General features: G+C 45.2%; 1 protein-coding gene across 4 annotated transcripts in view; it reads right to left on the bottom strand.

The window, feature by feature from the left end:
• IL15RA (interleukin 15 receptor subunit alpha) overlaps nucleotides 1-24210 on the bottom strand; it is a 29705-nt gene that overhangs the window by 5056 nt on the left and 439 nt on the right. For 2 of the 4 annotated variants that reach the window (XM_089906556.1, XM_089906559.1), the window contains exons 2-5: nucleotides 7246-7440; nucleotides 5396-5488; nucleotides 3121-3315; nucleotides 2511-2543 (exon numbers count right to left, since the gene is read on the bottom strand). In XM_089906556.1, the coding sequence (XP_089762682.1) occupies nucleotides 2511-2543; nucleotides 3121-3315; nucleotides 5396-5488; nucleotides 7246-7440 (516 nt within the window). Of the gene's footprint in view, nucleotides 1-2510; nucleotides 2544-3120; nucleotides 3316-5395; nucleotides 5489-7245; nucleotides 7441-23796; nucleotides 24002-24210 lie in introns of those variants that run through there. The other 2 variants (XM_089906558.1, XM_089906557.1) reach the window with 2 other exon arrangements.

Raw genomic sequence — 24210 nt, 5'->3', positions numbered from 1 at the left:
ACTATGAAATCTACATTTGTTAATGTGGAAAGATGTCTACAATGTCTTAAGTAAAAAAAGCTGGTTGACATAAAAACAAAAAAAAATTTCCAGTAAGCCATGTGTGTATCCATACGCACAGAAAAGTCTTGAACACTATATACCAAAGTATTAGGTAATACTTCAGGATTGTAGATAACCTTATTTTCTTTCTTAAAAAGTTTTTTTTCCTGATATTTTTGCAATGATACTGTGATCAGAAGAGACACTAAAGTTACAGAAACATAACTAGTTGCACCTAAGTAAATAAAAATAAGCATAGAAAAGTTGTTCCCAAAAAAGTAATGGAAAACATGGGAAATTAGTGGAAGTTGTTTTGAGTTTTTAGACTTAACATTAATCATCATTATGACTAAAAGACAAAATTTTTTTATGTGACTCCGTTAAACTATTCCTTCATGTTGACTAATCAGGTTGGCATGCATTTACTGTTCATGGAGAGATTTATTGGAAAAGGCAAGCTGATGTTAACTATAGTTCCACTTTCACAATGCTGCTTCGTGTTTCTTCTTATTGAGAATAAAAACTGTAGACTGCAACTCAAGTGAGAGGAGCGCCCCTGAGCCAATGATATAACACAGCAATTTGAATTCAGCCATTTGAACTTGGCCTCTTCCTCAGTTATTTCCAGGCAAATTTAGTAAAGAAACCAGAATCACCAAAACAATGGATTAATATATCAACTGCTACGTTCTCCACCCTTTTGTGTTTCCTAGGGGGCACATGGATTGGAGAAAAAGGAAAAGAGATTTGGCGAGACAGAGGAAAGAGGGGAGAAAAGGTGGATGATTGCACAGGAGCCCAGAAGGGCCAGGAGCCCCCGCCTTGACTTCAACCTACAGTGATGTTGGGTCTACACTGGGGAAGGCGGCTGAGGTGGCCAGTGGCCACTGTTCAGTGTGGGTGATGAAAGGGTCCTCTGTACCCACAATGAAGTATCACCTCACGCCGGTCAGAATGGCCATCATCAACAAGTCTACAAATAGCAAGTGCTGGAGAGGGTGCAGGGAAAAGGGAGCCCTCCTACACTATTGGTGGGAACGTAAATTGGTGCAGCCACTATGGAGAACAGTCTGGCGGTTCCTCAAAAAACTAAAAACAGAACTACCATATGACCCAGCAATCCCACTCCTGCCTATATGTCTGGAAAAAATGAAAATACTAATTTGAAAATATACGTGCAGCCCAATGTTCATAGCAGCACTATTTTCCAAGCCAAGACATGGAAGCAACCCAAGTGTCCATCCACAAATGAATGGATAAAGAGGTGGTATATATATATACAATGGAATATTGCTCAGCCATAAAAAAAAAAATGAAATTCTACCATTTGCAGCAGTGTGGATGGGCCTAGAGAATATTATGCTTAGTGAAATAAGTCAGACAGAGAAAGAGAAAATACTGTATGATATCACATATTTGGAATCTAAAAAAATAATACAAATGAATGTATTTGTAAAACAGGAACAGCCTCACAGAGAAAACAAACTTGTGGTTACCAAAAGAGAGAGGGAAGGGGGAGGGGCAAATTAGGGGTAAGGGATTGACAGATACAAAACATTATACGTAAAATAGATAAACAATAAGGATATACTGCACAGCACAGGGAATTATAACCATTATCTTATAATAACGTAAGTGGAGTATAATCTGCAAAGTTACTGAATCACTGTGCTGTACACCTGAAACTAATATTGTAAGTCAACTATACTTCAATTTTAAATGTGTCCTCTGTGAACATCCAGGGAATCGTCATTTCTTGGCAGTCCGTGCAAGCTAGTTAAGCCGCGGGGTAGTGTATCTGATGTGCCGTGTGCCTGCATCTGCTGAAGGTAGTTTTGAAGTGAGAATGTCAATTCCTTACTCCTGGGCAGTGGTTTCTGTTTCTTCCAGTACTGAGCACTCTGCTGGGTTCAGGGTGGGTAATCAATAAATACTTAATTGATCAAATTAAACCGTTAACCTTCCGTAAGCTGAAGGACATGTAAAGTGCCATTTGCTTTTTAATGAGAAATCTGCATTTCGTTGCAGCTTAGGACCCTATCTGGCACAGGATAGGAGCTCAATTTATATTGTTTGAATAGATGAATGACACAATATAGGGGTAGCTCCTGTTAAAGGCTGAGCATATAAACTGCAGCAAATGTATTTCAGCTATGAGAGATGAGAGTTATAATACAGTCTGAAAGAGAAACCCTTTACTCCTCGTGCACTAAATGAATATAGCAGCGTAATGCTTCTACGCCAGTAGCCTGACAGTGAGAAACTACCAACATTAAGATAAATAGTCAAGTTAGAATTCCATAAACAGGGGGATCATGTAACTTACCTAAACAGAGGCACTTTTGAGAGTGAAAGAGGGAGCTGTTGGTGACCATGCTGGGACAGCAGGCATAAGCCAGGTCCGCCCAGCACCCTGGCACTGAGATGCCCTGAGCATAAACACCACCAGGACAAAGGAAAATACTTACCAGTCACAGCTCTGGGATTGTACTGATATGCACCTGCAGAGAAGAGATTGCAGCTCAGTTATTGCCATGGTCCTAAAGGCACTAATTTCTCACTAAGCAAGACAAATCCTGGACAATTTGGCTCCCATCTTAAAGCCTTGAGAGAGTCACGGCTAGCAAAACCAGCCTCACTTTAGCACAGAACCAGGGTCATTGATTTGATTGATGCTGGGCCATGCTTAAGAATCAGATACACTCTTAGAGAAGATGCCGATTACCGAGCACTCCCCCATCCCACACATTGTGATTCCAGATCAAGGAAAGCTTCCTCTGGCCTCCCACGTCGGGAGGAGGAAGATCTTATTCTGATTCTTGGCAAAGGCTCTGCCATGTGAATTAATACGGGAAGGCTTGTCACATGTAGGAGACAGGCTTTCTCTCCCCACTGAGCTGAGCCAGGGTGGAGCACAGAGAACCAAGGCTGTGGCAGAGAGCAGGAGGCAGAGGGTTGCTCAGTCATCCTGACTTTGGATTGGATGGTGTGATGCGATCGGCTCGCTCAGGATCTGCAACTCAGAAGCAGCCTGTGTGAGCTGCCCTCTCTCCTCCAGCACGCAAAGCCAGCACTAACCGGGCGGGTCCTGCGAGGCCGAGGGGGTGTGTTCCGGAGCCTTGGCTGTTGTCTGAGCTGGGACTTGGGAGGGCTCATTATTGACTACCGCTGTGGTCCCCGCAGAAGGAGCTTTGGATGGCATCAGCCTGGAGCCTGGTCCAGTAGCCAGCCTTGTGGCCACTGTGGTGTCTGACCTGGAAGTAAAAGCTGGCTCTGCAGGGAAGTGCAAGACATGGACAATGAAAATATTGAGAACAGTGTCTTTTCTTGGCTTTGGAAGAGAGTATACTAACACCGGCTCTCGTGAGCCTGCCCTGGCCAGCCCGCCCCCAGCAAACTCCTCCACGGCTCTGGGGGAAAACCCCTTGAGTGGGTAACATCTTCATCCATCTGGAATGGCCAAGGGGCTTTTGAGGACGCTAGAGGATTTATGGTTATTTATCATGGGGCACATAAACTAACCATCCGAAAGCTCTGAATAGAACCAGGCACTAGAGAAGTGTTTACTAGGAGACCCAGCTCAGATAAACAGTGGAACTGTACTGGCCAAAAGACATTGGGATGCTGATTTTAGTTTACTTTTTACCTGTTTGCACAAAACATTTGAAATCAGGGGAACCTGAGATTTGCCCTGAGGGATGTGTCCTGGCTTGGCCCCCATCTCGGGGAGGGTGGGCCACCTGCCTTATGTTTAGGTCCTTTACGTCCCCATCCCTCACTAGCCAACGGCTGCCCCAAAGTGTAAAGTGTGGTGGCACAACTCCGCTGTTCTCTTTCTGTGAAAAATGGGTCTTCCACTGTGACAGTACGGTGCTTAGGAGCCCAGCCCTGGAGCAGAGGGTGTGCAAGGGTGGCTGTGAGCCCCGCATCCCGGGCTGTCGGGCCATACAGTCCGGCCACTTCCCCACGCTCTCCCAGCCACGTGGGCAGAGCATGGGTGGGCACCCGTGGCCATGGTGCCCGCCTGGGAGATCAATCTCATGTCTGAGGTTTCACTATGCAGCTGCGTCTGCCAAGTGTTTGAGGCATGAAGGCAAGGCTCGGGGAGGCCACCCGAACCAGGTGTGACTTGGACCAAAGGGATTCTGGGTACTCCAGCCCCTTCCTTCCGTTTGTCATCGGCTAAGCAACTGGGAGGAACCTTGCTCCCGCCTCTCCATCCTCCCTTCAGCAGTGGTTCTCAGCCTTGGGCACCTAAGTAAGGGTCCCCAGGAGAGCTTCTAGAACCCTAATTCCCAGATGCTCCCCAGACCACGCAGAGTTCCAAGGAGATTTCAACAAGCATCCACGGTTAAGAACCGGCTCTCCAGGGAGGCAGCCCGAGCAGCGTGGTCAACCACAGTGGGATGGCTGTGCCTGGAGGGAAGGGAGGAGACGGGGACCAGGAAAAGCCTCACAGTGGGCAATGGGCGACAGAAAACCAGGAGTCAAGAGAGGGCATTAGAGGATACAGCGCACGTTGTCCCAGGATGTTCAGCCTCCAAGAGCTCGGATTTTCTTAACATCAGGACGGTGCTGAGGAAATTGGGGTAGAGTTTACCTAAGACTCGGTGGAAATGCAGAACCCTGGCAGCTTCGTGCAAGCGTCTGTACTAAAGCAATCACAGGTTATTGGGAGACGGCTCTGCGTGGGTCTCTCCCCGTTCTGCACACCTTGCCAGCAGGGCACTGACGGCCCTTTCTTGGCACCGTCTTTTCAAGGATGCTTAGATGGCCTTGGAAGGGGGAGACAGTGCCTCCCCCTGGAACACAAGGCAGACATGTTCATGCCAGCAGTGAAACACTCAGGTTCCTGCTCAGGCTTCCCCTCCAGTGACATAGGCTGCCCATACGGGCATCTGTTTAGGCCTGCTTAAGGCATGTGGGGACGAGGGACTTGATGAAACCTGCTGACAGTCCTGTTGCCTGTGGTGCCGGGTAGGAAAGTCCTCCATCTCTGACCCAGGAGGGTCAGGTTTTCTGCCAGCGCCCATAAGACCTGGCAAGGCTGACGTGCAAGGCATTCAGAACCTCAGACCCTCCCCCGTTCTTGAGGCTACGTTTCTCCCACAAAGTGTGATCTGGCCTATTAAGAGTGGATCTTAAACCGTTATTAATTATGTACCTGTGAAGCCTGGCTATCAAGCTACTTTGGTTTACAAGGGAAAATGAAACTAATGTCAATCCTCATTCTTGACGTGAATAAGAGGTGTTTGCAGTGGAACCCTGGCAGTGGTCCATGAATCTGAGGGTTCTCTGTGGACCAGATGGCATCAGGGGATGAGAGTCCGGAGAGAGTCTGTGACATTCCTACCTTTTCCAGAAGGGTTGGGGCTGTCTGGCTCTGGGGTCACCCCTGTCGGTGCTGCTGTGGAGGGTGGCCTTTGGTGAGTCAGGGAGGGGTCTCCTAGAGAGAGGATAACCACATGGCGTTTATGATCCTGAGGGTGGAACCTGGTGTGGCTTCAGAACTGGATGTAAATAAAAAATAAATATATAAATTTAAAGTGGACACGTCTGGCTCCCTAGACTAGGCCAGAAGCACAAGAGATAAACAAGCATCAGTCTGCAGTTCCCATTGCAGACAGACTGCACACTATTTTTTTCTAGCCTTTCAGAAAGACTGCATAAGTTAAGTATCACGTGTGTTTTATTTTTGGCTGGGATGATAGCAGCGATGTCAACTCAGCTTTATAACGCTGGCTTTTGCGTGGGAAAATAAATGATTACTCGATGGATTGTTTAAGGCACAAGAGGTTGGGAAAATAATGGAGGCAGCTTTTAGTGGTAAAAGGTGGGGGCTTTGGGGATGAGACCTAAAGGTTCCTCCAGTCTTCGGGTTCTAAAAGTCTACGATTCCAGGCCTCGCTCCCTTCTTTCCTCTCCCGCCTGCAACCCGCCCTGTTCAGTTCGCCATCCTCGATTCATTCACCCAGAGGAATTGGAACTTTGAAGAAACAGTCACTCTCCCTACAGTGGAAAGCCCTTATTTTTGCCCCTGGACTATGGTTCCAGTGGGTCCCCGGACTAGACCGAGGAAGACACCTGTGTTCTCCCAGAAGTTACTGCTCAGACCCGTCCTCACCCAGCTCATCCCTCCAATGGCCCCAGGATGCCGTGGGCACCATGTTCCCAGCCCAGCTATTCCTCTGCAACAAGCAGAAGGCTCCCTCCTTGCCCGGCCTCTGATGCCTGCATGGTGGCCACGCAGCGGCAGGGGAAGGGGTACAGGGCGATCTCAGCGCTACAGATTCAAAAAGCCAGAGCGAGTCTGGCTTTTCAAGGAGTCCCCCAGCTGTGAGTTTGCTGTAGAACAGCCCCGCTTGTCTGCTTTGCCCAGAGAGGAGTGGTGAATTTTCACAAATACTACGTGAGAAAGTATCACAGCTGGACATGCACCACGTGTGCAATAAATGTGTGTTAAATCATCATTCTCTTGGAAGATCACAGATTAACCTTTCCTTTTCTAGAGTATGGGGCTTAGTATTCCTGAAAATAGCACTACTGGCTTCCACTCCAAGATTGTTTGACTTCTGGTGTGGTTATCCAGCTGTGGATGCTTAAAAAAAAAAGGGATTCTGGAGATCTTTCCTCACACCCAGTCTTGAGCTCTGGCGGGACCCCAGACATGATAACTGGGCCAAGGGGGTCTCTGCTCTGTGGGTCTCCGCGCTGCTCTCTGGGGAGGAGAACGGGGAGTAATTTCCTTGCAGGCTGTCTCCTAGGGAGGAATCGGGAATGCTCTCTGGGAAACAAGCATGCTGTGAGCACACACCTTTGTCTGTAGCCAAATTCTTGCTTCTATCATCTTAAAGCACTGAGGTAATAATAGTTAATATTTACCAGATTTCTCTTAATCCTCCTACAAGCCACACTGTTGACATCAGGTCCATTTTCTAGATTAGGAACCAAGAGATCCAAGACATTAAGGCCCTCACTCCAGGTCTCACAGATGGTTAAGTGGCAGAGCCAGGACTTGAACCCAGAACTGTGTGACCCCAAAGCCCATGTATTTCCACCTCCCGGAGGTGTGTTTAGAAGCCCATTTGTTTATTTAGTCTCAGTCCTCAACCCAGATGTCAAGGCCACCTCATTCTGCTGCCCACACTGCAGTCTGCTCTCTGCGTGGCCTTGGCAAAAGGGGCGGAGGGACAGTGCACTTACTGATGCACTTGAGATTGGGAGTGGTCCAGTGGGCGATGTTCACAGTCTTGTTAAACACGCACTCGGTCAGGCTGGAGGTCCCAGCTTTACGCTTGAAGCCAGAGTTACAAACATACCGCTCCCTGGAGTTGAGGTTGTAACTCTTGACCCAGATGTCTGCATGTTTCACAGATGTGGGAGTTGGGCACGTGATGCCTGCAGAAGTGCAGATGAGAGGGGAGAGATGAAGAGATTTCAGCTTGCTCCGAGGGAACACGGGTGGTAGTCAATAACTTTATAGTCGGGGTCTGGATTATCGTAGGGGCCCCTGGGGATATACCTCAGACTCCAAGCATGTGGAAGATGCTGAGGAAGGGCCCCCACTGTCTAGAAGCTGTCCAGAATCTTGCCTCAAGTACCAGCCATTCAGCATAGCTAGATACCAGGGGTCATCAATAGAGACCCCTCTCTCTTGCCCTCCACTCCCATCAGTCTCCAGCCTCAGTATCTCTTAGCCTCTGGATTGCTCTCCCTACAAGCCTTTAATCCATTTCCACAAGGCAGCCGGCATCATCTTCAGATGACTTCAAGTTTGATGACTTCACTCTTTCTCGGTTGCCCACTGCTCTTAGAATAAAAACTAAAATCAAGGCTCTGCTGGACCCGGCACTGTCTGCCTCTCCAGCTACTCTTCCCTCTGGCCACACTGGCCTCTGGTCCCCCCATGCCTCTCACCATGCACCTCCCCCGCCCACTCTTGGCTGGCCATCTCCTGCCACCCTTCTTAGCGTAGTTCAACATCGCTTCCTCAGGAAAGCCCTCCCTCAGCCCCACAATCAGAATAGCTGTTGGCATTAACCACGACCCCGCGGAGTAACCACTGGCCATAGATGAAAGGCTACGCCGATGAGGACTGGAAGAATATTAGTCATGTGTATATATTATATACTGTTTTAAATATATGAAATACTTCATAATAAAAAAGTGGGGGAGGGGTTTTTTAAATACCCTGCCACAGGAAGTCAGAAACCTTGGCTGACCACAGGGCAAGAGAGGGCTAAACCATGCCAAGGGTGGGTATTCAGTGCTTTTGCTGCTAAATGAATGTGAAAAAGGTAGGAGATCCTAGAATTAGGAATTTTCTCCTTTCTCTGGGCAAGTTAGGGCAGCTTAGGGTAAAATTGAAGCCGAGAAGACTTGTGAGGCCATTTGGGAGGATTCTGGACAGACTTTTGGGAGACGAGACACAAGTCACTCCCAGCAGACTGTGGATGTGACCAAGTGCATGTGGAGTGAAAAATAAGATACGTTTTATCAGAAGAATGTTACCAAAAGAAGGTAAGAGCCAGAGCTAGAACAATTAAAGTTTTCTTAATAATTGCCCCCTTCTAATTAGTTGGAAGTTGAAAGATTTGAGCAAGATTTAGACCCTACGATTTTCTTTGTATGAAACTTGATGGCTAAAACCAGCGTCCTGGGGTTTGCCCCATCCTGGACCTTCATTTCATTTCCGAGGCACCTCTCTGTAGACAGATGCTCAGTCAATCAGCAATCAGCTCCATAGCTGGTCTAGTGCTGTTAGCATGACACCTAGTGAAGTCCTTTGTTCTCATATCTGAGTTTGGGAACAGGCTAGGATCAGACAGTGCTAGTCTGAAAGTCTGCTGGTACCCCCAGTACCTGAGGGTACTGGGAACAGACCAACTCCCAAATGGATGAGGTGAGCTCAGTCACCTATCGGGATGAGACAGTGTCCTATCCAGATTAGAGCCTGTGCTACGCCCGGAGGGGGACAGAGTCTGGAAAATGTGACCATCTTCCACAGTTTTGCATGACGTGCTGAGGACGCTGGATTCCAGAACATGAATCTTCATCTGCCTTGGAAAATGTCTCTGTCTTCACCCGTGTGTCCTGGTGGTGCTGAGTTCCTTCTACAGCCTTCGAATAAGCCAGTCTTGTTTGATTTCCCCCAACAGAACCTGTGCCTGCTTCCTAGAAATCCGAACCTTCCTCTGGTCGGGCAGGATCTGGGGTCAGCTTTGACTAGCCACGGGCCCCCCAAATAGCAGCTTTCACCATCCTTCTCACCTGCTCCCTGTGGACTGGGCTGCCTCTGTCCAGGACCCTAGCTTTCTGGACTAGGGCCTGCCCCTCTGCCCAGGTCTTGTCCATCTTCTCCTCCAGAGGGCATCCCCTGGGTTTCCACACTCCCCAGCTGCTGGCCTAGGTTTGGATGTCAGAGAATGACTGCCAGAATCACCAGGACACTTATTCACCTGACTCTCAGCGTCACCACCACCTGGACCCCTTATGCCACATCTTGCTGGCCAGGTGGGCCTCTTTAGATATCAAAATCACAAGGAGCCATCTCCAGGGACCTCTCTGGCGGTCCAGTGGTTAAGACTTCGCCTTCCAATGCAGGGGGTGCGGGTTCCATCCCTGGTCGGGGAGCTAAGATCCCACTTGCCTCGCAGCCAAAAAACCAAAACATAAAACAGAAGCAATGTTGTAACAAATTCAATAAAGACTTTAAAAATGGTCCACATTAAAAAAAAAAAATCTTAAGCAAAAAAAAAAGAAGGAGCCATCTCCAGATTTAGAGTGTGGTTGGAACAATCCACAGTCAAGTGCCCAGCAGCCTGCAGACAGGCCAGCGCACTGCTGGGGCAGCTGTCAGACCCTCCCCTCCTGCTTCAGGCTCTGTCACTGAGGTGTCAGCATCCTCATGCCGGAGCCCACCTGAGCTTGGTGGGTTAGTCGCTCCAGGCTTTACTTTGGTCTCCCTAGTCTCAAGAGGGAAAATGGATTGTTTGCTTTTTGTTCTTAATCCAACCCCTGACTCTTCTTTTAAAGCCGCATTGACATCTAATATTAGATTTTTAAAACTATAACATACAGCCTGCCGTCCTTTATCACTCCATCCTGATGGTGACAATGTTCTCTTTTCGCTTGCGGGGCTTCTATAGTGGACTCAAACATTTTCATTTTCTTTTCAATGAGATCATAAGATAATCGTTATTTCAATGTACCAGTTTTCTAAAAAAAAATTTCCTACTATTTTGTATGAACAAAGTTCATAGTGAAGAGAAGAAATCTGGCTGTTTAGGTTTACTTCCTTCATCTTCCTCTCTCTCCCATCTGGTCTTTGGGTTGTACCTCTTTCGCCTGAATCCCTTCCCAAACGTTTTTATTCGCTGTGTAGTCCTCAAGTTCAGCTTAATCCACTGATTCTAATTTCAAATGATGTTCTTTTAAAAAAATATATTTATTTATTTATTTGGTTGCACCAGGTCTTAGGTGCGTCAGGAGGGCTCCTTAGTTGCAGCTCCGGGGCTCCTTTAGTCGTGGCTCACCAGCTTCTTAGTTGCAGCATGTGGTCTCCTTAGTTGAAGCATGCGAACTCTTAGTTGCGGCATACACGTGGGATCTAGTTCCCTGACCAGGGATCGAACCCAGGCCCCCTGCATTGGGAGCGTGGAGTCTTATCCACTGCGCCACCAGGGAAGCCCCTCAAATGATGTTCTGAATCTATTGATCTTTCCTTGGCCACCTTTTTTCAGTCTTCTCTGTTTTCTGTGCTGTTTTCAGATTTGGGATTTTTGTCAGCAAATTGTTCTACATCTTCTAAGTCTTAAAATACTCCCCTCCATTTAGGGCAGTGGCTTTCAACTTTGAGTGTCTGTGGCACTCTCTGAAATCAAACATTTGCGCCCTCCCACTCAAGAGGATTTAAAACATTGAGACAATGGCGACCGTGTCAGCAAGTTATAAAGAGCCACTGCCACAGCATAAGGGTATCCATGCTAATGTGTAACTCACTTGGTCATCCTTCAGGGCTGGCTGCTATGTGGGTGGGATAGTTTATTGCGTATAAAAGTACCTAAGTTTATGGTGTATATAATAATTCAGAGTTCTTACAGCCTTCAGTAAATATGCAGTCGTCTTTGTGGTGGTTTGACTTCACCTTAGATTCGTAGCAGGTAGTACCCCTCCCAGCTCGACACCCCTTCTGCCAAACGTTGTCATTGCTGGTATATTCACTTGAGCAACAGTGAATTTTACACACTGATCAGGAAATGTGCTGTGCACACAGTTGAGGACCTCTGTTTTACAAGGCAAAGCACACTGGGCCAGATCCTGAGTGAATAAGTAGTGACTTCTTGTAGCATCCGTAGATTTTCCTCCCAAGCCCATCTCTGCTGTTAAACCTGAGGGCAAAGGTCTGAAGTCACTGTCATCCCTCCTTTTCTTCCTGATTCTCTACTGGAACCAGTCATCAGTGAGTAAGACATACTCAACCCAGGGTCCTCACTGTTGGAGGAAGAAGTTACAACTATGGAAATGGGGAGGGGACGACTGGAATGCACCCTGTGGTGCTGGGATAGAATTGGGGTTGGAGGCGTCAGGATGTAATCATAGTGTGTGTGTACACGTCTGTGTATACGTGATTCTGTGTGTACACGTGAGTGTGTGCGCACACGCTACCTGTGTCCTCTGACAGTGCCTGGAAGCAATGACATACAAGCAGAAAACACATTTAGTACCAAGATCTTTGTCTCCACTAAAAGGAACCTCAGCTTCTTGGAGAAAAGGCTGACCCGGGGCCGGGAGAGCGAAAGCACAAGGTGAGCGTGGAATATCTGGTACCAGAAAGTAGGGAAGGGCTTAGAGAATGATGGCAACATGTCAAAAGGATTTAGTGGCCAGGTTGAACTGGCTATTGCTGGCCAATCTGGGACAATCTGAGTGTCAAAACAAATATAATAACAGATTAAGGAATAAAATAAAACTCAAGTCTGTGCTAATATAAATAAATAAAGGACTAATAACTAAATAGGGGAGAAGAGAAAGCCTTCAGTATAATGCTAACTAATAAATATAGACAGGATGATGGAATAAGAAAAAGGGACAATGGATACAAAAATGAGGGACATAGTATTTACATAGTGTGGCAGATTTGCCCTGCGTCAGTTTAGCTGAGCTGGACACACACGCCCTAAATTCCCCTCCCTGCACGGTGTCCAGTTAGCCTGTGACACAACAAAGATTTTATGTTCAATCTGGAAGGAGGGAAGGAGCATCCATGTTCCTTTGCACTTGGGAGACGGGGGCCGCTGCCGCTCACGCACTGTCACTTATCTGCAGGCTCCCTTGGGTGGCCAAACAGCTCCTCCAGCCCCGTGACTCTTTGCTGCAGCTTCTCCCACATTTGGGCCTTAGGTGTGTATCTACTGCCATGATGAGGAGCGCCAGCTTCTGCTGGACACGCTCCTCGTGGAAGCTGGAGTCTCGGAGGGAAGATGAAAGGCCAACATGGGATCCAGCTTGGCCTCACGGCTCCCAGGTGGCTCTTGCTTCCCCCACTTTATGACCATCTTCCCACTCAGACTGTGGCCTGGAGGCTCCGGCTCCAGACACAGAAGGAACAGCTCACCTAGATGGTAACCGGCTCCCACAGCTGCACAAGGTGGTTCTGCTCTTCTTAGATTCTTAGGACCACAATCCTGACTTGTACATAGAGTCCTAAAGAATCTTCCCACAATTAGTTACTAGTTACAATGGGGAAAATGGTAACTATATTGGAGAAAGCGGACAAACACCACCTGAACCAAGTGATCAGAAGTAACATCACCAACACTTGGACAAATAGCTGTCATATCCCTCCTGATCTGATTCATTGACAAGGACACAAGCATCACATCTGTGGTCTCTCTCCCCCAAATCCATAACTGGAATCTAACCACGAGGAAACACCAGATGAACCTAAACTGAGGGACATTCTGAAAAGTAGTTGGCCTGTATTCACGATCAAGAAAGATCAAGAGGGACTTCCCTGGTGGCATGGTGGTTAAGAATCCTCCTGCCAATGCAGGGGACATGGGTTCGAGCCCTGGTACGGGAAGATCCCACATGCCGCGAAGCAGCTAAGCTCGAGTGCCACAACTACTGAGGCCCTCGTGCCTAGAGCCCGTGCTCTGCAACAAGAGAAGCCACTGCAATGAGAAGCCTGTGCACCGCAATGAAGAGTAGCCCCCGCTCGCGGGAACTAGAGAAAGCCCGCACGCAGCAACAAAGACCCAACGCAGCCAAAAAAGAAAAAAAAACAGGCAGAAGGAATGTTCCAGACTGAAAGAGGCTAAAGAAATGTGACAACTAAATGTGATACATGGTCCTGGATTAGATCCAGAATTAGGAAGAAAACAGCTAAAAAGGACATTAATGGGACAATTGACAAAATTTGAATATTGACTAAGTATTAGATAATAATATTATGTCAAGATTAAATTTCCTAATTTTGATAGTTGTACTATGATTATGTGAGAGTGCTGTTTTTTAGGAAGGTATGTAAGAGAATGTGTTCTTAGGAAACATACTGAAATATATAAGCATAAAGAAGCATAGTGTCGCCAACTTAGTTTTAAATGCTTCAGAAGAACGTGCACGTGTATAATAAATGTAGATTTATTTAGAGAGACGGGGAAATGGTAAAGCAAATGGGGAAAAATGTAAACAGCTGGCGAATCTGGGTAAAGGGTATTCCGAAGGTCTTTGTACTATCTTTTCAACTTCATGGTAAGTTTGAGGTTGTATTGGAATAAATAAGTTAAAAAATAAGTATCCAAAGAAAAACCACCCGATGAGTGGCACTTGGAGCCCTTTCTTTGAGATTTCCTCTTGAAGGAAACTCTATGAGCCCTTGACAACTCAGACCAAGATTACCTTTTGGTCAGGAAAATTTTAATTATTTCCCTAATTGTGGTTTTCATGGTGCCGACCTCCCCTCTTTTCTTGTCCTCCCTCCACACCTTTTATTTTATTTATTTATTTATTTATTTATTTATTTTTTTGCGGTAGCGGGCCTCTCACTGTTGTGGCCTCTCGCATTGCGGAGCACAGGCTCCGGACGCGCAGGCTCAGCGGCCATGGCTCACGGGCCCAGTTGCTCCGCGGCATGTGGGATCTTCCCGGACTGGGGCACGAACCCGTGTCCCCTGCATTGGCAGGTGGACTCTCAACCACTGCGCCACCAGGGAAGCCCTTGGTTTCATTTTTTGAAAGATACGTTTCCTGATTATTAGAATTCTGGCTTGACAGTTTTATTGTTTTGGCACTGTAAAGATGTCACTCCATTTTCTTATGGCTTGCATAGTTTCTGATGAGGTCTACTGTAATTCTTATCTTTGTTCCTTGTGTATAATGTATTTTTATTCTTTTTATCATGATTTTCTCTTTACTTTTCAGCAGTTTGAATATGATGTGTCTAGCATGAGGTTTTTGGTTTTTTTTTTTTTTTTGGCGGGGGGCCATTTATCCTTCTTGGTGTTCTCTGAGTTTCCTGGATATGTGACTGAATATCTTTTATAAATTTGTGGAAATTCTCAACTATTATCTCTTCAAATATTTCTTCTGCTCCATTCTCTTCTGTTTCTGGAATTCTGATTATACATATATTAGACTACTTTCTATTGTACCACAGCTCTTGGATACTCTTCTATGTTTTTTTTTTTTTCTTTCATTTTTTCTCTTTATGTTTCTGTTAGAGTAATTTGTACTGACCTATCTGCAAGTTTACTGATTCTTCTCTTGGCTGTGTGAAGTGCTCCGATAAGCCTGTCAAAGGCTTGCTTCATTTTGTTTTTTAAAAATTTTCTAACATTTCCATCTGATACTTTCTTATGATTTCCATCTCTCGGCTGAAATTCCCCATTTACTCGTGAATCCTGTCCATCTTTTTCACTTGAGCGTTTAACATATTAATGATAGTTACTTTAACTTCCAGTCTGATAGTTCCAATTTCTGGGTCAACTCAGAGTCTTGTTTACTGCTCTGTCTCTTCATAGTGGGACTGTGCTATTGTTGCTTTTTTGTATGTCTCATAATTTTTGATTGAACGCTGAACTATGTGTGTAGAACTGAGATAAATAGTATTTATGCCTGAAAATGTGAACACTTCTGCTAAACTGATGATGTGGGGAGGATTGAGTCAATCTAGTCAGCTGTTGAATTGGATTTGGATTTTGTTGTTGCTATGGTTACCTTCAGAACACCATTGGCTTCAAATTCCTCTAGTCTTATCTTTTTTATTTTTTATTTTTTGCAGTACACGGGCCTTTCACCGCTGCGGCCTCTCCCGCTCCGGAGCACAGGCTCCGGACGCGCAGGCCCAGCGGCCATGGCCCACGGGCCCAGCCGCTCCGCGGCATGCGGGATCCTCCCGGACCGGGGTGGGCGGGGATCCTCCCGGACCGGGGCACGAACCCGCGTCCCCTGCATCGGCAGGCGGACTCTCAACCACTGCGCCACCAGGGAAGCCCCTCCTCTAGTCTTATCTTGTGCTTAGGGTGGGGGCTAGAGTGGCAGAAGATTCTTCTCAGTGCTCCCGCTCCACCCTCATCTTTTGTCCTTTTCCGTTTATCTAAACCACAGGGGTTGTCTCTCCACACTCTTGCCCACCCCACCTTGAGCAGTTGACTGCTGTGTTTTTTACTTGGTGCTTGCTTGCCCGGATGTGGTGGCATCAGGGGAAGTTCTCTGTGGTCTTAATCCAACCTCACTCTTAGGCTGGCCCTGTGTGCTTGGCTCTCAGGGTTGGAGTTTTCAGTTATATTGCGTTTTCCTTTCATGGCAGCCAACCTCTCCCTTGTATCTTTGACAGGTTTTGTGCATTAAAAAACTTCCTTCCTCTCATCCAGCAGCAACAGATGTGGACCTCCAGTGGTATTTAGTGTAGGATCTTGACACAGGACCAAGTATATGTGGGGTTATTTATGGACTTGATATTCTGTTCCATTGATATATTTGTCTATTTGTTAATCTTGACACCAATACCATGCTGTCTTGATTACTATAGCTTTATAATAAGTCTTAAAGTCAGGTAGTGTAAATCCTCTAACTTTGTTAGTTATTTTCAAAGGTGAGTTTGGTTCTTTACTGGGTTATAGAGTCAGTATATCAATTTCTCAGTATATCAATTTCTAACTGGAAAAAAAAAGCCTGCTGAAAGTTTGATTGGAATTGCATTAAATTTATAGATCAAGCTGGTGAAGAACTGACATCTTAATAATATTGAGTCTTCTCAGTATCTATAAACACAATATCTTTCTTGATTTGTTTACGTCTTCAGTAGTTTATCAGAAATGTTTTATAGTTTTCAGAGTACTAATCTTGTACATATTTTGTCAGATGTATTCCTAAGTATTTCATATTTTTATTTCAACACAAATGGCATTATTTTTATTTTAATTTCTAATTGTTTGTTCCTAGCATTTTGTATACTGATATTTGTAAATTAATTGTGTACCCTGCAACTTTGCTAAACACATTCTAGTAGCATTTTTGTAGATTCCATAGGATTTTCTATGGAGATGGTCCCATAGAAATTTCATGATTCTTGGTTATATTATTTTAGTGGTTGCTTTCGGGTTTATAGTATGTGTCTTTACCTTATCACAGCTTACTCTCAGGTGAAATTATACTACTTCACATATATAGTATAAGAGCCTTAAACAATATACTTTCATTTCTTTCTGCCCAGCCTTTGTGCTATTTTGTAATACATTTTGCTTCTACATATTTTATAAGCACCACAACACATTATTATTATTTTTGCTTTAAACAGTTGATTACCTATTTTATTGGCTATGGATTTTAATAGATGTTTGCTCTGTATTATTTATCATTTCTGGGTATTTTTTTCAGCAGAAGAGTTTTTCAGAATACCTACTCTATCATTTTGCTAAAAAAGGGAGTCTACTTTCTGTTGTGAACAGTCCTCAAAGATAGATAAATCCATGAATAATTGATACATGAATCCACAGGGTATTAGTATACTGCAGCCAACCCCATCAGCCACATACTGGCCAGTAACTAACTTTACAAAGCTAGACTCTCTCACAAGTGCATTGGAGATAACACATTTGATTGCATCAATAACCTTTCATTTCAGAGGCCTTAACCACATCTTTTGATACTTCAATTATAATTTCTCTATATATTCTCTCATAACATTGTTCCTTAGATAATCAGTGTAAGCAAGTCTCACCTTGTTTACAATATTGTAAGCTCCTGAAGGGGGGGAATATATTTCTCTGGTACTCTTACAGCTCTAACTAAGCCCAGTATGTGATGGGTGTTTTCTCAAGTTAGTTACTAGCTTATGAATCTATAGAGTGGAATGGATGAAGTAATGGAAGTGGGAGAAAATGTAAGATTCTGGCATTTTCAAAGCTCTTAAGTAGCAAAAAATATACATAGCAAGTCCTATCGATCATTTAAATGAAGTCACCAAAATAGTTGTGTAGGGCCACACCTCTTTCACTTCTCAGAACCTGTGAATCAGACTTTTTTATCAAGTCAGTTTACACAGTCTAGTATGAGTAAGTAGCCTTGGCCTAGTCTTGCATCCAGAGTTCAAGGGTAGCAGGCCCCTCCCAGTCTTCAAGGAAAGTCAGAATCCATTCGAGTATTTTCTTTCTCTTATTCTATTATTTAAATGCCTACAGAATGCTGACTGCGGTAGGATACAAAGACGTATAGGATATGGTTTCTGCCCTCAAGCTCTTTGTGACTGTAATGTTTCAAAAGCATAAAAGCCTCTCTGTGTTCACAGTAATCCATTTTTCCTCATTATTTTTCTGGCTGAAACACCAGCCAAGCCAACACATTTTTTTCCTATTGGCACTCAGTGTAAGTACCAACCACAGCCAGGTCATGCCCTTAACTCATCAATTCTCTTCTCTCTCAGGCTCATTCACTGAGCTTCTTAATCTACCTTTTGTGTAGTAGGTGGATTCATCACAGTTCAAGTCCTTAAATTATGACTTTTGAAGGCTTGGAAGACTTGAGTGGCTATAGGTTGAAGGGCAAACAAAAAAGGGAAAGAGTGAAATACATTCTATACTTGTAGAACTCAAAAGGAAATCTGCCCCCTCCCCTCTCCCTTACTGACACTGCCTTGCTTCAGGGTTTCATCACCACTTACTGGAGCTATTGCAAAAGCCTCCAACTTAGCTTCCTGCCTCCAGACCCTCTTGGCTACAGTTTGTTATGCACACTCTTGATAAGAGTAACCCCTTCCACCATGCAGCTCCAATAATATCCCCCCACCAGAGCCCTTAATTAGGTCCCTTCCGCACAGAAGAAAAGTAAGTCTTTCCAAGTGGAAACATTCAGACAACATCAATCATGTGTAATGAGTAACATGGATATGACTCCAAGAGTATATACTAGGGGATTTTATACATGAATTTACTTAGTTACATACTATTTGGTAAAATCAATTTGCAGAAGTGATTTAGTCGAATACAAGTTAGTTGAAGTGATGATTTGATTGAAAAAGAATATCCTCAAACATTTCTGCCTTTTAAAAAAGACTTTGAGGGCTTTCCCCTTGCCTTTTTTGTTCTTTATAGCTAATTTTCATCCAGTTATTCCTACTCTGTGCTTTTTAGAATATCAGACATTTTGAAACCTAAATATCCAACCATTGGAAGGTAACAGAAGCTTACAAATAGCTCTAACAATAAGGAATTGTTTAAACAAGTTGTAAAGGATTATAAATGTATGTATATAATGCACAAATGTTATATGCAGTCACTTTATAAAACGTGATTTTGAGCAATTTGCAACATTTATAAAGCCACAAAAACATTGGCAAACAAGATTGGCTATAGTTAATTAAAGATGAATTAGAAAAAAATTCCAAAATTCTAGATCTTTTTTGCATTATTTCTTTTGTAGTTTTATTTATTTCCTTTCATCACAAAAGCAATTCAAATTACGACAGAAAAATAAGAAAAGGCGGACAACTATACACACACACAGACACATACACACAGACATAACCTATAATTTTTCTACTCAATGACAACTACTAGATCTTCTAGTAAAAACGGAATCATATGATGCATACTATTTGAAAGCAACCCTGTTTTATTTACACAGTCCTCCACTGTTGGACATTTAGGCTGATTTCAACAAATCCCATATTTTGTACATTTAAGTTTTTTTGTTTGTTTTTTATTTTTTTTTTATTTTATTTTTTTTGCGGTACGCGGGCCTCTCACTGTTGTGGCCTCTCCCATTGCGGAGCACAGGCTCCAGACGCGCAGGCCCAGCGGCCACGGCTCACGGTCCCAGCCGCTCCGCGGCATGCGGGATCCTCCCGGACCAGGGCACGAACCCGTGTCTCCTGCATCGGCAGGTGGGCGCTCAACCACTGCGCCACCAGGGAAGCCCTACATTTAAGTTTTTATCACTTTTTTTGCTATCAGTAGCAGCACAAAGCAATAATGAGATAAAAATGGTTTGGAAAAAAAAAGGTTTCAGCAAAACTTCCCAGATTCTGAAAAATGGTTTAAAAAATGTTTAAAGACATAAGTTTTACAACCACCCCCAAGCACTACACTAGCACCCTGCACAACAAAATCCAAACTGATGAGCAGAGATATTCATCTTCAAACAAATCACTGTCCTTTCCAGCTGCTTTGGGCAAATAATCTGCAGCCTTTCAGGTTACGAGGATCTTTAAGAAGCAAACGACCTCCTAGCCGAGATGACGGGTTTCAACCTGCTGTGTCTGTTAGCGCTGAAAACTAACAGGAACAGATCTGAGCCTATTATTTACCCAGCTAGTTGTAAGGAATGAGCTGCCCTGTATAATTCCTGAGCAGGATCATACTGCCAAGTAGCAAATCTAATCATCTGTATCCACTTCTAAGCTCACTTAAAAACATCAGGCACCCTCTGTTCCGTTAGCTTTTTGTCCATCTTTACACCAGTACCACACTGTCCTGATTACTGTAACCTTCTAACTCTCAATATCAGAAGTGTTGATCCTCCAACTCAGTTGTGTTTCAAAGTCGTTTTGGCTATACTAGGTCTTTTGCATCTCCGTGTGGATTTTGGAACCAGTTTGTCAATTTCTATAAGAAAGCCTGCTGGAATTTTGATTTGGGGAGGATTGACAGCTTAACAATATTGATCTGTCCAATGCATGAACATGATATACCTCCGTTTATTTATTAGATCTCCTTTAATTTCTCTCAGCAGCGGTTTGTGGTTTTCAGTGTACAGGTCTTTCTCATTTTTGTCAGATTTATCCCTACGTATTTCATACTTTTTGATGCTATTGCCAGTGATATTGCTTTTTAAAAAAATTTCAGTTTCCAATTGGTCAGTGCTAATGTCTAGCAATATAATTGATTTTCACGTACGGATGTTTTGTCTACAGCAGCCAGCACATGTATAAACAGCTGATGCTCAAAATAGGTGTAAGAGTAATTCAGCAGAGATAGCTTTCCAACAAATGGTGCCAGAATGACTGGATATCCACATGCAATAAAACCCAAAACCAAGCCAATACAAAACCTTCAAGCCATACTTCACATTATATGAAAACTTAATTCAAAATGAATCACAGACATCAATGTAAAACCTAAGCTATAAAACTTCTAGAAGTAAACATAGAAGAAAACCTTTGTAACCTTGACTTAAGCAAAGGTTTCTTAGATATGACACTGAAAGCACAGTATATAAAAGAAAAAATTAATAAGCTGAACTTCATCCAAATTAAAAATTTCTGGGCTTGCCTGGTGGTGCAGTGGTTAAGAATCCGCCTGCCAATGCAGGGGACATGGGACATTCAATCCCTGGTCTGGGAAGATCCCACGTGCCACGAAGCAACGAAGCCTGTGCACCACAGCTACTGAGCCTGTGCTCTAGAGCCCACGAGCCACAGCTACTGAGCCCACGTACCACAACTACTGAAGCCCACGTGCCTAGAGCCTGTGCTCTGCAACCAGAAGCCACCGCAGTGAGAAGCCCAAGCACTGCAAGGAAGGGTAGAGCCCGTGAGCCACAGCTAGAGAAAACCCATGCACAGCAATGAAGACCCAATGCAGCCAAAATTAAATAAATAAAATAAATAAATTTATATAAAAAAAATTTCTGCTCTTCGTTAGACGTTTATGAAAATGAAAAGACAAGCCACAGACTCTGAAAAAATATTTGCAAATCATATATCTGATAAAGGACTTGTATCCAGAATATAGAAAGAACTCTCAAAACTCAATTCAATAACTCATTTTTTTTAAAGGGCAGAATATTTAACTAGACACTTTACCAAAAGAAGATATATTGATGGAAAATAAGCACAAGAAGAGACGCTCGACATCATTCATTATTTGGAAAATGCAAATTAAAACTATGAGAGACCACTACACATCTATTATAATGGAACGATTAAAAAGACAGACTGGCCACACACACACACACACACACACACACACACACACACACACAGGTTTTTTTGGTAACTGTGAGATGATGAATGTGTTAACTAATCTTATTGTAGTAATCATTTCACAATATGCACATATATCAAATCATCATGTCGTACACCTTAAACTTACACAATATTATATACCAATTACATAGATCTCAATAAAGCTGTAAAAAAATTAAAATTTTTAGAAGTTAAACAACAAAAAAAGACTGGCCGTACCAAGTGCTGACAAGGATGTGGAGGAAGTGGAACTCTCGCGCACCGCTGGTGGGAGTGTAAATGAGTACAATTACTTTGGAAAATAATTCGGCCATTTCTTTAAAAATTAAACATACACATGTCACGTGATCCAACCATTCCATTCCTAGCCGTATTCTCTACCCAAGAGAAACAAAAACCTCTGTCCACATAAAAACCTATATGTGAATGTTCATAACAGGTTGATATGTGATAGTCAAAAACCGGAGACAACCCAAAAAATGTCCACTATCAAGTGAATGGATTAAAAAACCCTGCAATATCCATGCAGTAGAACAGTGCTAGTAATAAAGAAGAATGGGCTGTTGATACAAGTTACAAGGCTGGAGAATTCTCAGAATAATTACTATGAGTGAAAGGAGCCAAACAAGAAAGAGTACAAACTGCATGATTCCGTTTATATAAAATTCTAGAAAATGCAACAAATCAATAGTGACAGAAAGCAGATCTTTGTTGCCTTGGGGGACAGGGCTGGGAAGTCAGGATAAACGCAAGATGTAAGGAAGCTTTTGATAGTGGTGGTCATGTTTACTCTCTTGACCGTGGTGATGGTTTTGTGACTATACATTTACCTCTAAACTCGTCAAATTGTGCCTTTAAATGTATACTGTTTATTATCTGTCAGTTGTACCCCCCGAGAGAACTGTTTAAGAAAAACTAAGAAACACCGGGAGCCAAAAGATGGCAGTAATGCCTTTGTGGGGTCAGAGAGCGATGCTGGTTGATGAGCTCATACTTCCAAAACTTGCATATAATTTTGGGGTTTGGGACCCCAAAGAACAACCATGGACTCTCCAGGAGATAGTAATCCCATGATCTGTGTGTGTGTGTTTAAGGCAACACTCCTAATAACTTACCTCCAGTCGGGCCAGTCTACCCATTACTCCATCAGAGGCGTCCATCCACAGTTGTGGCTGGCTGGCCTGCTGTGAACCCATAGCTCTGAAGGCTATCCTAAAGTTTAATTTTCCTGAGACTATGTTTGCATTTCCCCCAACTTCTGAGAATCTGAGTTATGTTGGTGACGGAGTCAGTTGGCTAGCCAGTGTCCCACACGACCCCTGGGGAGATGTGGGGCACAGCCAGAGCACTGGGGCAACTCGACTGGACAATGTGAAAGTGAAATTCAGCTTTAGTCAGAACCCGGCAAAGATGAGCCGTCTGCTTACACATGCAGATGACATGCAGGCAAGTTTTGGAAGTATGTGCATTCAGGTATTTTTCAGAGGAGAGAGTTCGTAGCTTTCATCAGACCCTCAAAGAACTCCGTGACTGTAACAAGATTAAGGCGCGCCAACGTGGCTAAAGCCAGACCCATCTCTCCTTTCTCCTCCCTCTTGTCTAGCTCTCGGGACGAAAATCTACAACCTGTAGGACACTCGTTCGAGTCTAACCGGGAAATGACATCTGTGCGATCTAAAGTTCTTCCCGAACACACCCAGCCATCCTCAACTTCGTTCTTCCCCGTTTGCCTGGGACCGCGTACTTCGGGGCGCGCCCCCTACCCCGCGCACTCTCTCGGTTTCCTAGTGCTGAAGAATTTGGAGCTGTTGCCAGGTCCCCCAGGTGTGCAACCTGCCCGACACGTTTTCACTCCTCCGGGACGCACGCAGTCCGTACCCCGTCCTACCACCCCCCCCCACCCCCCGCCATATAACCTGCTTTGATCGGAGGGTAGAGACCAGTCGTTTTCCCCGGACCGCCCCATCCCCCGGGGGGACTGCCGGCGGATGAACGCGCGCACAGCTTTCCTCGCGGGGCTGATGCGTTTCTCGAAATCGCTGTAAAATTCTCAACTCCGAGCCCGCATTGCAAACCCCGGCTTCTTCCCTTTGCCTCGGAAATTGGGGAAAACGTAGAATGAAAAGCCCGACCACTCGCTCCCTGCCTTGAGAGGCCAGGCGAGCCGGGGCGCGGGGCCCTGAGCCGACGGTCCCCGCGTCCCTCCACGTGTCCCCGGCGCACGGGCGCACACCCTTGTGCTGGGGGCCGACCCCAGCCCGGCTTCCCGCTCCCCGCGCGCTCCCTACCCGGCGTCGCCGGCGGTCCGAGCAGCAGCAGCAGCAGCAGCGCGGGGAGGGCGCCGACCCCGCAGCCCCGGAGCCGCCCCGACATGGCCCGACCTCGGCCGCGCCCCCGCCGGCCTCCTCCCGGGCTCGCCCCGGACGCGACGCCCCGCCGCTCGCGCGCTCAGATGTCCACTGCCCGGGAGCAGGCGGCGGGCGCAGCTCCGAGACCGGCCGCCCCGCGAGCCGCATTCGCTTTCGCTTTTGCTTTAGCCCCCGAGGGCTGGAGAGGTGAGAAGCGGTGACAGACCCGTGACTCAGCATCCCCAACCCCTCCCCTGGAAAAAGACCCTATGACCCCCGCGCCGCCGCCCGGTCCCCGCAACGCCACCGGCAGCGCGGGACGGGGACCCGGACTGTGCCCTGAGGAGGCCCGGG

This window comes from Delphinapterus leucas, chromosome 2 (genome assembly GCF_059928025.1).
Source record: "Delphinapterus leucas isolate spDelLeu-1000000601 "Yukka" chromosome 2, BTC_Dleu_Yukka2, whole genome shotgun sequence".
Lineage (NCBI taxonomy): Eukaryota > Metazoa > Chordata > Mammalia > Artiodactyla > Monodontidae > Delphinapterus > Delphinapterus leucas.
Note: the sequence above shows the minus strand (reverse complement) of the source record. Positions and strands in the feature narration are given on the sequence as shown.